The 15,167-nt window shown below is 41.4% G+C and overlaps 2 protein-coding genes across 7 annotated transcripts in view; one reads left to right on the plus strand and one right to left on the minus strand.

The window, feature by feature from the left end:
• The window catches only part of FAM181A (family with sequence similarity 181 member A), a 227,070-nt gene that overhangs the window by 173,995 nt on the left and 37,908 nt on the right, over positions 1 to 15,167 (minus strand). The window contains exon 2 of one of the 4 annotated variants that reach the window (XR_006579000.1): positions 12,328 to 12,805. The exons of 2 other annotated variants lie outside the window; for them this stretch is intronic. The gene's annotated coding sequence lies outside the window, so the exon portion shown is untranslated. Of the gene's footprint in view, positions 1 to 12,327; positions 12,806 to 15,167 lie in introns of those variants that run through there. One more of the 4 variants, XR_006579004.1, reaches the window with a different exon arrangement.
• Positions 1 to 15,167, plus strand: part of PRIMA1 (proline rich membrane anchor 1) — an 84,906-nt gene that overhangs the window by 63,111 nt on the left and 6,628 nt on the right. Inside the window, exon 5 of one of the 3 annotated variants that reach the window (XM_045014788.1) lies at positions 11,922 to 12,376. The exons of the other annotated variants lie outside the window; for them this stretch is intronic. Coding sequence (XP_044870723.1) covers positions 11,922 to 11,925 — 4 coding nt within the window. The 3' untranslated portion in view covers positions 11,926 to 12,376. Of the gene's footprint in view, positions 1 to 11,921; positions 12,377 to 15,167 lie in introns of those variants that run through there. 3 annotated transcript variants of the gene reach the window in all.

Consider the following 15,167-nt stretch of genomic DNA (forward strand, 5'->3'; position numbering starts at 1 on the left):
GTAGAGAGAAAAGGTTTGAAGTAGACATATAAGCACTGAAAAGGCAACTCATTTATACAGACCCTCAAACAACTGCCAGCCCCAAACTCTAGATACCCATCTGGGCTGGATTCAAGTCAGTAACCTAGAAGTTCACAGATTGTCCAACTGTTAATCTTTCAAATTCCCCATAATATTTCTAGACTAGGGGCTACATTTTGCATTCAGTCACAGTGATGTAAATCCACAGTTACACCACTGGCTCCAAAGGAGTTACTCCAGATTTACACCAGACTAGGTGAGAGCAGACTCTAGATTCATGGGCCCAGTTGTCTTCCAATACTGATGTAAATGAGAAGTAACTCATTTATATCAGACTGCCTAGGGAGGTGATGGACGCTCCTTCACTGGAGGTTTTCAAAAGGAGGCTGGATAGCCATCTGTCTTGGATGGTTTAGACACAACAAATTCTGCATCTTGGCCGGGGGTTAGACTAGATGACCCTTACGGTCCCTTCTAACCCTATAGTTCTATGATTCTAACTCCATGGAAGCCAATGGAGTTCCACTGTTATAAAGCTGGTATAAGAGTAAGTTTGCTCCCAAAATGCTAAGTACTCCTCCTGGTACGAAAGGCTGACTTATTTAACAAGCTTAAATTCTCTTCTTCCATGGTTTTTTTTTTTTTTTTTTTTTTAAGTTTCCTTGCAGATTGGCCCTGGTTTGTACTAAGTCCGTCCTGAAGAAAACAATTGTCTTCAGTGGGAATTTTTGCTGGAAGGAGGACTGAGTAAACCCTGAATAAGGGCTTCAGGATTTCGGCTACTGTCGTAGTGTTGCCATCAGTCCTGAATGGCCATGGGGATATAGAAAGAGCCTGCCCCTTTAGACAGCACTGGGATGGCAGCAGTTGGGGAAGGCAGAGTGTTACACTTTTTAAGATGCAGCAAGGTCTGATCCTTAGCTCACTCCTAACTGAGATTGTGGAAGCATTATACCATAGGCAGGCATAGTGCCTCCAGACAATGCCATTTGGTCACTGTACTTCGTTCCCATTCCCAGCACAACTGTGATCCTTGAGGTACAATTTAGTTCTGTATTTCTTAGAGATCTAGGCCTCTGGATACACATATGTAACTCCCATGGCCCACTGAGAAGGGACCAGGCCCTGGGAAACGTAGGCAATAAGTTGATTGATGCGTTTGGTCCATAAAGAGGAGCAAAGCTCCGGAACTTAAATACTAATGACTGTTTTCTGTACAGAGTGACCACAAGTCCCTGTAGTTTTCAGCCTTTGAAAAATAAAAATAAATCACTTTTTTTGAAAAAGAAAAGAACAAAGTGCTAATCCTGCTTATAAATAGCCTTTACTGTGCTTACTGTCACTGAGCAGAAACAGCCTGTTCTCAACGCTTGTACAACCTACATTTTCATGTGCCCCACCCACATAAATCCAAGAAATGAGCAAAGCGCTAATTAATACTGATAAGTTGTAATGGTCTGTGTAATGTTTATTTTTCAGATTTAATTAGTAAATGTTTGTGAAGCACTTTGAAGCTGAAAAGCACTGTATAATTACTAAATAATAAAGAACAGTAGCCGTCGTTCAATCTGTACCGCGGGAGGGAAAGGGGCTGGAAAATGTTATGGGAACAGAATGAGAAGGGTTCTCATTTTTGGCTTCTAGCCACATTTTTGCATTTGCTTTCTAATGCATAATGTAATGGAGTTTCCATATTACTGACACGTATGATGCAAATGCAAAATTGTCAGTACCTTCAAGTTGACTCATGTGTGTGCACCTATTGTTGTGCATACAACTGATCGCACCCACAAAACCTCCATTTTCTGCAGAGAACAGGGAGTTAGGAACCTGCTATGGCTGTGTGGGTATGAGTAACAGGGTGGTCTGCCCTTCAAGGGCCAGGAAGTCTGGGGCCAGCCATCCCTGTTCAGTTATCAGCTCCAGTTTAGAAGGGGTCAGGTGATCCCTATTAAGGGCTACAAGAGCCCAGTAAGCAGAGCTGCAGGAGAGAGATGGGTTCCAGCAGTATACCCTGGAGCAGGGCTGGTGTCTCCTCCTTCCAGCACCGAGATAAGCGAGGGAGAAAGCCTCTGGGAGCTGTAGCACAGGATTGGCAGAGGAACTGCTTTTATTTTGATGTTTCACCTAAGTTTTAATGAGTTAATGTTGATAAATGCAAAGTAATGCACACTGGAAAGCATAATCCCAACTATACATATAAAATGATGGAGTCTAAATTAGCTGTTACCACTCAAGAAAGAGATCTTGGAGTCATTGTGGATAGTTCTCTGAAAACATCCAATGTTCAGTGACAGTCAAAAAAGCAAACAGAATGCTGGGAATAATTAATAAAGGGATAGATAATAGGACAGAAAATATCATGTTGCCTCTATATAAATCCATGGTACGCCCACATCTTGAATACCGCATGCAGATGTGGTTGCCCTATCTCAAAAAAGATACATTGGAATTAGTAAAAGTTCAGAAAAGGACAACAAAAATGATTAGGGGTATGGAACAGCTTCTGTATGAGGAGAGATTAATAAGACTGACTTTTCAGCTTGGAAAAAAGACACCTAAGGGGAGATATGATTGAGGTCTATAAAATCATGACTGTTGTAGAGAAAGTAGATAAGGAAGTGTTGTTTACTGCTTCTCATAACACAAGAACTAGGGGTCACCACATGAAATTAATAGGCAGCAGGTTTATAACAAATAAAAGGAAGTATTTCTTCACACAACACCCAGTCTACCTGTGGAACTCCTTGCCAGGGGATGTTGTGAAGGCCAAGACCATAACAGAGTTCAAAAAAGAACTAGATAAATTAATGGAGGATAGGTCCATCAATGGCGATTAGCCAGGATGGGCAGGGATGGGTGTCCCTAGCCTCTGTTTGCCAGAAGCTGAGAATGAGCGACAGGGGATGGATCACTTGATGATTACCTGTTCTGTTCATTCCCTCTGGGGCACCTGGCACTGTCCACTGTCGGAAGACAGGATACTGGGCTAGATGGACCTTTGGTCTGACCCAGTCGGGCCATTCTTACATTCTTATATTTGAAGAATCAAACTGTGTCCAGAAACAGGCTTGGGCATGGCAATGAGTCCTCTGGCCACTAGTCCTGCCCGGTGCAAAACAGTGAGTACACACAATCAGAATCTGTGGTTGGGCTTGTTTCTTGTAAAGCCTCTTCCACCACTACAGGCACACCATGGTTCTGACTTTCGTGAGCCGAGCTGTCAATGCTGCCTCCAGTATTGCAAATGAAACTCCCAATTTGTGCTTGTCTGCCCCACGGGATTTTGCACATGGGGAACACCAAAAACTCTTTTCTGGTATCACTCCTGTTCAACATGTATGCAAGACCATTAGGGGAGATGGTGCCTTCAGTATGCAGATGTCAGCTAGCTCTACATCTCTAGGTCATAAGATCCAGATAGTGCAGTTAAGGGATTCATCCAATGTCTGGCTGAGATTAGGGATCGGATGAGGCCCACATAGCTGAGACTCAGCTTCATTAAGACTGAAGATATTACAGGGAGTTTTCTTCACTACATTCCTGCTCCAATCAGACTTCCCACAAGTTATATTGCACCAGCATGAATGAAAACCCTCATCGCTAATTAATAGTTGAAGAAACTGAGTAAAGAGTAAAGGATTTGAGAAGGAAGGATGAGCTTGTGGTTAAGGTACGGCACTGAGACTCAGGAGATTTGGGTGGAATTCTTCACTTTACCACACGTTTCCTATCTACCCAGTGACAAGTACCTTAATCTCTCCGTCCCTTCTTTGTTAAACGTGGGACAACAATTTCCCCCTTTCTTGGTCTGTCTTGTCTATTTGAATTGTCAGCTTTTTAGGGCAGGATCTGTCTTTTACTATGTTATGTCAAGTGCCTACCACATTGGGGTCCTGATCTCAGTGCTACCATACAGCGATAATACTGACTTGCCCATGGTCACATCAGAAGTCTAGAGCAGAGCTGGGAATAGAATCCAGGTCTCCTGTGCCCTAGTCACAAGATCATCTTTCTTCTCAGTAACGGGTGGTTGTTTTGCCCAGCCTTTTCCAAAAGGATAAATAAATTTGCACAGTGTGGGATCCCTTTAGATTTCAGTGTTATTTGTGAGGCTTACATTTCATTTCTGTTCCAGAGAGGCTGCCCTTCCTTAGGCACATAGTATAGCTTAATTCACTGCCCAAACTTATTTCATTCAGATTCCCTTAGTAGAGAATGCTGATTTCTTTTATTTAGTGGCTTTTTACCATGTGGGAACAGTCAACAAACTGAGTTCATTTTTTACCTTAGGCCCATTCAGTTATTCTCTACTGTCAAAAAAAATCTATCAAAGATGTGTTCTGCACTGGAAACAACTGAGGTATAATGCTGTATATCAAATCTCTCTAGTCAGAAATTACTTTCTAAGTTCTCTTTAGAGGGGATTTTTTTTTAATTAGGAGGTGAAAGGAGGGGGGTGGGATTAGGTTGGGTTGCTATGAGTATTTTTTTTTCTTAAATTGGCTTTATTAAGTAGTCCAGTATTACAATAATGCCTCCTTTCTTTCTAAAGAATACTTAGTGGTGGTAGGAAATATGATTGAATTATCTCTGGCTGTCTGGTCCAGATTGTGCTGTTACACCACACTAAATTCTGATCAACTCCATTGAAGTCTGTGGAGTTACTCTTGATTTACAATGGTGTAAGAATAAGCTCCCCACCCTTTTAATTTCTTTTAGGTTTCAGAAATGTGATTTGTAATCTAAGAAGGCCAGATCTTCCCTTTGGGCGCACCCATTGATTTCAATGGATTGAACTAGGAAGATCTGAGAAGGAAGAGCTTAAACAATCATATTTTAGACTCTCTGACACCTTTGAGCACAAGGTCGGGGAACTTGTAAATGCTGATGAACAGCTGATGAGCAGCTCAGCTAAGAGTATTTTGTTCCCTAAGGGCTTGGCTACACTTGAGAGTTGCAGCCCTGGGAGTTTACAGCGCTGGTCATCCAGCTGTGTAGGAACAGCGCTGGTGTGTGGCCACACTCACAGCTACCAGCGCTGGTGTGTGGCCACATTTGCAGCATTTGCAGTGCTGTTGGGAGTGATGCATTATGGGCAGCTATCCCAGCGTTCAAGTGGCAGCAACATGCTTTTCAAAAGAAGGGGGTGAGGTGGGGCGTAGTGTGACAGGGAGTGGGGGAGAGAGAGAGAGAGAGAGAGAGAGAGAGTGTGGATTTTTGGAGCCAACACTGTGTGTTAGCTTCCTGTCTTGAAAAATCAGAAAATGTTCCCGATCCCTTACCCTTAACTGCAAACAGTCTGCATCCAACGGACTCCCTTTCTCCACTCTGCCCACGCTGTTTCTGTCAAGCAAACACTCACTCCCTGCCTGCCTCATTCACAGGGGTTATCTCATTTGATTGTTCACAGTTAGGTACAGATTGATCACAGCAAACAGGAGGTGTTTGATAAGCAGCTCCCGGAGCTCCGAGTTCACAACAAAACAAAACAAAGAGAGTAATTTAGTTAAAAGCATTCTGGGATATCTGCTAATACCCTGGAGGCCAATAACAGCGCTGGTGTGTGTCCACACTTGATGAGCAGCGCTGGATCACCAACGCTGCACTCGCTACACCCCAAGCAGACCAGGTGTTCAGCCAGCGCTGCAGCCGGGGAGTTGCAGCGCTGGATGTGCCTTGCAGGTGTGGACGATTACTAATTGCAGCGCTGGAAAGCCTCCACCAGCGCTGCAACTCTCAAGTGTAGCCAAGCCCTAAGAGAGCCCTTGGGTGAAGGCAGCATATTCAGTCTTTGCACAGTGTCAGGGACTCTAACCCCGACAGCAAAGTTCGTTGTCTGACTGCAGAGAGACAGGCAACACCAGCAAGGTCCAAACAAAAGCTCTTTATTGACAAGTGCATGCATCAATAGAGAGCGGCTCGTCTCCAGAGAGAACCAGCCCCCTCCTTTACAACTAAGTATAGGTTATATAGACAGTTCCGTCGCGTCACAGATTATTCATTTCACACAACCCATATCCCACCCCCCTTTGGTTAGTAACAAACCCTAGTAACAAAGCACATCTATCTTTCTTTATAGTGTAAGCAAGTTATGATGCCCCAGCAACTTTCTTATCAGCATGGTTGCCAAGCACCAGAAACTGGAAGACAGGAGTTAAGAACGGACCTAAGACAGAAACAGGGAGTGAATACAGGGAGGCTGGCTCCTTATCAGTTCCTCAAACGAACTGTTCTTAACACAGCACAGCTGGTACTATGCCAGGAATGCAGCTCCCCACATCTCACTTTTTCCCAGCGCTTTGTGAAACATGCTGCTTCTCAGTATTTTTCCACTCTGGGATTACCCAGAAACCTCTGTTAGCCTGACTTCAGTCAGGTTGGCATAACTGGTTTTGTGCTACATCTTTATTCAGGCCTAACAACAGGAAGGGAAGATTTGGCCACTACTGAAGAGTGTGATGTATCCAAAAGTGGAAATAACCCACAAGCCTTCAGGGCCTGCTAAAATTTACCCTAGAAATTGGCCAGCTAAGAACATCCTTCAGAGAGAGCAGAGGTCAGTGTGAAATGCTGGCGATTTGAAAATGTGTGAACAAGGCTCTAAGGTTCAAAGAGAGTAGGAGCCTGACCTAAGAAATAAGGCAGGTGAGGCCTAATCTTAAACCCATTGATGCCAGTGTGACTTGCAATTATATGAAAATGTGTTTCCTCACAGCCTAATAGAATAGAGGCATGCAATTCTGAAAGTCCTTTTTTTTTTATTTAATCTGTGAGAGATAGAAAAGATTGGACACATAAAATGTGTGCGGCTTTTCCTCTGTAAATCCGATCTGTCACATAAAGGCTTGGGCAAGGTCAGGGCAGTGAAAGGCCAGCTGAAGTGAGATCTCTCTTTAACACTTTGGAAGATGGTTTTGAGCAAGAATATCAGTTACCCACCAGACACCTGACCTCTCTGAATGGGGAGTTTTGGGGCCAAGCAGGTGTGTAACTGTAGCTCAAGCACAATATGCTAACATGACACACAGACCTAAATAAGGAAGATTCTGCATAACTATCTTCTAGATTTTTACACATAAATTTGCTGTTGGCTGATTGAATGAACCTTGAACAGAGAGTATTGTTGTCTTCAGAGGGCCTGATCTTCTCTGTTATGCTGCAGTAAATTGGGAATGAAGTTATAAATTAATGGAATTAAAGCAGAACCTCAATTTTACAAACACCAATCTTACGAACAATCAGTTATATGAAGCATTTTGGGGGGAACAAAATGTCACATGGGAAAAGTGATGGCAAAGAACAAGTCAACATCCTTTCACATTCTGATGTCTTTGGTGCATTAGAAATTGATTTGCCATGGTTTGAACAAAAATAAAGTGATGCAGCATACCATACTGTAATTTAGGCATCCTACCTGTCATCATTATGACAGGTTTCAGAGTAGCAGCCGTGTTAGTCTGTATCCACAAAAAGAACAGGAGTACTTGTGGCACCTTAGAGACTAACAAATTTATTTGAGCATAAGCTTTCGTGGGCTACAGCCCACTTCATCGGATGCATAGACTAGAACATACAGCAAGAAGATATTTATACATACAGAGAATATGAAAAGGTGGAAGTAGCCATACCAACTGTAAGAGGCCAATCAATTGAGATGAGCTATCATCAGCAGGAGGAAAAAAAAAAACTTTTGAAGTGATAATCGAGATGACCCAAAAAAGGTGTGAGGATACTTAACATGGGGAAATAGATTCAATTAGTGTATCTCATGAGATATTCAATTTTATGAATTCCTTCATCCCCAATTAGTTTGTAAAATAGGGGTATTACTGTACACTGAAAAACTGAGATCAGAATCAGTGTAAATATTACCTACAAACTACCTGCTGGAATAACACGTGTATACAATTTTGATAACAGGTCTTCACTAGTTAGGGTAAGAATATGATCATCTTCCTTAAGATTCCATTGATGGAACTGATTCTCCTCTTACTTACACCAGTGTAACTCTACTGACTTTACTAAAGTCACTCCTGATTTCCACTGATATTACAGAAGAGAATCAGGCCAAATGTATCTTTATTAATGACTCAAGTGTGGTGAGCTCTGAAATCAGATTTAAACAAGATAAAATTTATAAAATTATAGACAAATTCACTTGTACACAAAGACCCCCTTTCACTATTCTGGCAGTTTAAAGTGGGTGTATATTACTTTTATGCCCCGTCTGAAAGCTTCTTTTACACTGCCAGAGGGTGTAAAGGGGCCTTAATGTAAGTAACTCAGAACTCATGCCATATGGTCCAAAACAGAATGTAGTTGAAATGTACACCCATCTCAATCATACAGGTAATGTCATAGAATCATAGAAGTTGTAGGACTGGAAAGGATCTCAGTAGGTTATCTAGTCCAGTCCCCTGCACTCTAGGCAGGACTATGTAGTAACTAGACCAGGGGTAGGCAACCTATGGTACATGTGCCGAAGGCGGCACGCAAGCTAATTTTCAGTGGCACTCACACTGCCCAGGTCCTGGCCACCGGTCAGAGGGGCTCTGCATTTTAATTTAATTTTAAATGAAGCTTCTTAAACATTTAAAAAACCTTATTTACTTTACATACAACAATAGTTTAGTTATATATTATAGACTTATAGAAAGAGACCTTCTAAAAACATTAAATGTATTACTGGCACGCAAAACCTTAAATTAGAGTGAATAAATGAAGACTCGGCACAGCACTTCTGAAAGGTTGCCAATCCCTGAACTAGACCATTCCTGACAGGTGTGTGTCTAACCTGCTCTTTAAAATCTCCAATTATGGAGATTCCACAACCTCCCTAGGCAATTTTTTCTAGTGCTTAACTACCCGGAGAGTTAGGAAGTTTTTCTTAATGTCCAACCTAAACTTCCCTTGCTGCAATTTAAGCCCATTGCTTCTTGTCTTATCCTCAGAGATTAACAAGAACAACTTTTCTCACTCCTCCTTGGAACAACCTTTTATGTACTTGAAAACTGTTCTCATGTCCCCCTCAGTCTTCTCTTCTCCAGACTAAACAAACCCAATTTTTTCAATCTTTCTTCATAGACCATCCATTCTTTTCTATTTTCATTCTAATTTGAGAGTAAACTAACAGGGTGATATATTGCAATGATAAATACTGGAACAACATTATATTTTAGGTACAGAAGCCTAAATCTCTAGAACATCTTGGCTAGCATAATTGGAAGACTGGACTGCTTGGAATATGTACAAAAGCCTTGGGAAATTCAGAAGATTGGACATTGACAAAAAATTGAACAGTACTGAGCGTGCTTCTGAAACTTGCACAGCTATAGGTGCGTTTTATGGCAATTGTAGAGCATTTTCTTTGAAAGTGGGAGGTGACTAAGCCAGTAACCACTTCCTATGAGTAATTAATAGTAGGACTGTTACACCTTAAGAACTCAGTTGTTGATCTGTGAATGCATATTGTTGGCACTTAAGTGGTCATTAACTATAAAATTTAATAAAAAGATGTCAGTGTTTCATAAAATCTCCTTCCCACTTGGTTCGATTTCTCTCTAAAGACCTTCACAAAGTCTGCAGTCTCACGTAACACAACTCTGTGTATATACAGCACAGTATTTTTACATGGTGGAATTGTTCATGTTCCAGAATTTCACAAATGCCGCATTAGTGGCAGACTTGTGTGTGTGCGCATCTGTCTCACTAATGTATAATTCTCTGCATGAAATACCCTATCCCCTTGCCACATCTACCTAATCACGAGCTTTTGGCATAAGACCTGGTATAACACCTCCGGGAGCATTCTACAGAGCCTGCAGCATTGATGATGTCTTAGAGTCAGCACAGAGGTGGTAAAGTTTAGTACATCTGCCCTTCTTGTTCCTTGGCATCAGCTGTTCCAAAGAGAAACTCCCTGTAAGGCCACTGAATGCCTGAAACTCCAAGATCAAGACACTTATTGGAAAAGAAATTCCAGCAACACAGATGAAATCTGACTCCCCAAAGCTTTCTAAGCTACCAAACATACAAGTAAGGGAGCCAATCCTGAAGTCAATGAGATAATTTACCAAGAATCATGGTGGATTCTCCATCACTGGCAATATTTAAATGGAGATTGGATTTGTTTTTCTAGAAAAAGGAGTTAGTTGGGGGAAGGTCCCTGGCCTGTGTTATACAGGAGGTCAGACTAGATTATCACACTGGTCCCTTCTGGCCTTGGAATCTATGAAGTTCTCAGTAAAAGTAAGGTATTGGCTTTTGTGCATCAGCACTGCCCTCCACTGGAAGGAATTCAAACCTGCTCTCATCTATGTGGTGGTTTTCCTCTAGTGGCTGGAGGCCTAAAAAGCAAGTAAGTAAAAAGACCTTTCCTCCCAGTTTTACTATATCATGTCCCAAGAACTTCTAAAATATCCTGTTTTGTTTTGTTTTTAATATTTCTTCAACCAGAATGTTCAGGTTTTTTTTTTTTTTTTTTATAAACTACAAAGTAATGATAGTACTGATGTAAGATGTTTTGTGCAGCCTCTTTTATGCTCATCACATAGCAAGTGTGTGTTTCACACCAACCATTACTCAAGGCCTAAGCTAAGCTCACACATTGCAATCTGAGTGTGGTGAGTTAGTGAGCCAGTCTGGTCAGTGCAAGCCTCCTGCTCTAGCCCCTGGGGATGGAGGGGAGATCGAGAGCAGGTACCTGCCAGTTCTCTGTCATCAGAACCATAGAGAGAAAGTGCAGCATGGGCGCAGGAGCTGAGGTCAGGCTTTTTTGGATCTGCTCTTTTGCTCCAGGTGGCGCTTTCTGACTCCTATGAAACAGATCAAAAGAAGAAGCCAGAATGCGGATCACTTGAGTATTTCATAATTTTGAAAAATGTTGCCAGAAAAATATATTTTAAAAAAAATTGAAATATGGTTGCCCTACCTGCAAGTCCTAATACTACTACAGCTGGCACAAGTTCCTTTAGCTGTAATGGAAGAGATCTCAGATTTTTGCAGCTGAAGATTCTAGGTCAGGGATCGGCAATTTTTGGCCCACAGTCCGCCAGGGTAAGCACCCTGGCAGGCCGGGCTGGTTTGTTTACCTGCCACATCCGCAGGTTTGGCCGATCGTGGCTCCCACTGGCCGCGGTTCGCCACTCCAGGCCAATGGGGGCTGCAGGAAGCCATGGTCAGCACATCCCTCGGCTCGCGCCACTTCCCGCAGCCCCCATTGGCCTGGAGCAGTGAGCCTGCGGACACAACAGGTAAACAAATCAGCCCAGCCCACCAGGGGCTTTCCCTGACGGGCCACGTGCCAAAGGTTGCCAATCCCTATTCTAGGTTTTACTGTTGTCACAGAAAATAATTGTCTTTGGTGCAGTAAAGTTCTTTCATCAGCTGGTCCTGTAATTCACAGATCATTTTTATGAAGAAAATTAACTTCTCACCGTCAGTCATCATCAGTTCATGCACATTGGATGATTGCTTTCACATCCAGCACTCAAACTGTTTGTCTTTGCTGAAATTTAGATGATTTCCCTTTTGTTTTCTTTAAACTTACTATAACTGTACAGGTCACTGATATGTAATGAGAGAGATTGTCCAATAAAAGTAACATCATTAAATAATGGTATAATACTTATTCCTCCATTCCTGTCCTGCTTCTGCTAAATCAGGATGTTTTAAAGCAGGCCCATAACAAAATTGTCAGCTTGTCTAGACTTGCAGCATAGCAATCGAAGAAGTGAATGGCTTTATTTTGCATAATTCCAATGAAAGTCAATTATTTTTATTTTTCTCTCTCTAAATCAAAATAGGAAGTTTTAATTCTTTGAAGTGCTTGTATATAAATGATCATTTAATTTCCTGATATTGTCTCTTTCCTTACTTTTCCGTTTGATGCCTGACAGATAACACAGAGATTCTGATGAGAAGGTGGAGACACATTCCTTAAAGAAAGAAAGAAATGTGTAACTGGGAACACAGGAGAAACAGACAACCCAGAATTACAATTTCCAATTCTAGTTTATATGGGCTACCCATAGAACCGTTCTCTTCATACTTGTATTTATCTACTCCATTTTCTTCCCTCTATGGCATATAATTGTATTTAAAGAGACCTGGCAAAATTTACAAAATTATAGACTTGTTTATTTCCTTTATACCAATGTCTATTGCTAGTAACTTCATCAAAGTTAGTAACTCCACCAGTGTAAAATTGCTGTGAGGAGAATTAAGTCCAATGCACATTTCTGTGTTAACACCTTTATTGTTAGTATTGAAAGAAAATGAAAAATTGCATGTACTTTTGGGGCAGTTTGTTTACGTTTTCTATTCCATTCACTTCGGCCGTTGATAGCAGACTGGTTTTGGGGTCTATACACTTCACTGTTCAGTTGCTATGTGCTAGCACAATGCTCGTCTGTGCTTGGTTTTCTAACACTGCAGAGGAATGTTCAATCCCTTGGCCTTCTCTCCGCTTGGCAGCAGTTGTCATGTAGGGCCTGATCCTCGAGTTCGCTCTGCCCCCTATGTGCAGCACCAATGGCAAAAAGGGATGGTGCTGACAGCTTGGGATTCCGCTGGCCAGGTTTACTCCACCAGTTCCTGGCCCAAAGCCCACATGGAGTTCGCGTTTCTCCAACTATCCTGGGCCAACAGAACAGTCCCTAAATGGGTCATTATTGAGGTTGCTTGAATTTGTTATATGGACTGAAATGACCCGCCAGCTGCCTCCAGGCTTGAGTGGCGGGGTGGAAGAAAGGTAGCAGAAAGCCACTTATGCTGGCTCTTACTTTTATCCACATCTCTCAAAGGAAAGAGAGAGAATATTAAATAGTTTTTTAAGCAACCATATTTTGGAATTGTGGCACATTGAAATACTACTGCATTTTTTTATTCCTGTATGCTGAACTCAATAAAACCGGCTTTCACTTCACAGAGGCACTGAAAACTCCATTTTTGTGTTTCTACAGTAAAATTTTTTTTTGAAGTATTAGGGGAATATTGAATTTTAGAGCCTGATCCTTTTAGCTGCTGTGAATTTCACACATGGAGCCTCTTCAGCACTGGGCCTGGAGATGCTTCAATGTACAGAGAGACACTAATTCCCATTCAGGCTGCTGAGCATCTCACAGGTTTGGGCCCTACATTTGTAAATTACATGTTGCCATTCTGAATTACACTTTTATTCCCATTTCTAGGTGGTCCCAGCCTCTTGAAGTTTTAATAAACCTACTTATGGCAAATGTTACAAAGCATGATAATCTCTTGTTTAAAATAATTATCCACTGATCTTTTATTATTTTTGTCCAGCAGGTCTTACACACCCATTCAAAGTCCTGTCACACTGAGATAAATAGGGCCAGACCATCCACTGTGTAAAATCAGGATAGCTCTACTGAAGACAGTGAGTGGAGCTATGCCAAATGCACATCAGCTGAGGATCTGGCCTAAGAGGTTTTGTAAAACAGGCAAACTATTTTCACTGGTTAGCTGAGATCAAGTGCCCAAAATGCTTTTCCTTTAAGAAATTTGCTGAAGAAAGAACATAAAAAGGCCACTTGCATTGCATTGTTGTGGTTGCATTTCAGTGTTGCAGAGAGCTAGCAGAGAATAGGATGTATATTTATCTGACAAACATGATTTACCATTCAATGTTACGCTTTTATTTAACATGAGGTTCTATAAACATGTGAAGTGTATCCATTAAATGGCTGTTCTGATGCTCTCTTGATTTTAGGATACATGCACATTAAAGCATACATGGTGGAGAGGTTATTATGGACTCTGACTTTGAAGCACCATTACACGCATGTACTGGGAGCCATAGTCACCTGCGTTAAGCTATGCAGAGCTGCATGTACATTTAATTTGAAACTGTTCTCTATGAAGAGTACACTGATCGATTTGCTATACATCAACGCTCTGTGTGTAGTAAATTGCACTTTAAAGAGATGCAAACTGCTTGTTAGAGAACCGCCTGTTTCTCCTGCCACTGAGTGAGTATCATGGATGTGAAGAGTTCCCCACTTACACTCTCACTAATTCTGGAGCACTTACCCCATGAAAAGTAGTACTGAGTGTAAATAACAGTGCTATAGCACAGGGATACTCAGACTTCAGTGGTTCAGGAGCCAAATTAGCATCAACATTACCCAAAAGAGCCACAGTAGTGTGAATTCATGGCTTCAGTTACTATTTTTATATATTCTCAAAACAAAATGACTGACCAAGTATTTTTTTTTATCAATGACAATTGGTTAATAACATAGTAAAAGACTCCTGATTGGTTAATAACTTATATTGATTAATAATTAAAATCACACAGAGTTTTAATATCATGTGCTGCAAAGAGCTGCCGGAGACACATTAAAGAGCCAGTTGTGGCTCACGAGCCTCAGTCTGAGTATCACTGGTCTAGAACATCATCTTAAAGGTGATTCAAAGAGTTTTGTACAGAGCGAGGTGAGGAACAGACAATCTTATCAGACACTAAACAGGATAAAAGTATTCCCCCCATAGCATGCTATTAAAAAAAATGGAATCTCAGTGAATACCTGGATCTCAATTAAGCGAATAATGTCTAGAAAAACAAGAGCCCATGATCTTAGGCCTCACATATAATGACAGTTTAAGTATTGTAGGAAAAGGATGATAGCATTTAACACACACACGGTCAAATTCATCAATCTGGTCACTTCGTGTAACTCCATTAAGTCAATGGAATTACACTGGTGTAATTAAGAGGAGAATTTGACCCATACAATTCATATACCTGCAATACATTTGAGAATGGTATGGTTTCCTGAATTTGTGAACCATGCCACTCCTCCATACCTGAACAAAAATATAATTCTGAAATGTATAGGTCTCAAATTGCTATATCATTGATATTCAATAATATAGCTGTTCTGCTTTACTAATGTTAACCCTAAAGCAGTGATGAGGCAAAATAGGATGCCATGACTGGAGAAAGCCATCATGACTTTGATACCATCCCATTCCATTATTTTCAAGCTCTTAGAAACACAAGTGTGTATTAGGGCCAGTCATAGAGTGTATTAGGGCCAGTCATAGAGCATCTCTGTAGACCTCTCTGTTCTACTGATGTTGGAGAGGCCTCACCCACTGGAAGGTAGGTCTTTCTGAATTTC

The sequence above is a fragment of the Mauremys mutica genome, chromosome 4 (assembly GCF_020497125.1).
Source record: "Mauremys mutica isolate MM-2020 ecotype Southern chromosome 4, ASM2049712v1, whole genome shotgun sequence".
In the NCBI taxonomy this organism is placed as follows: domain Eukaryota; kingdom Metazoa; phylum Chordata; order Testudines; family Geoemydidae; genus Mauremys; species Mauremys mutica.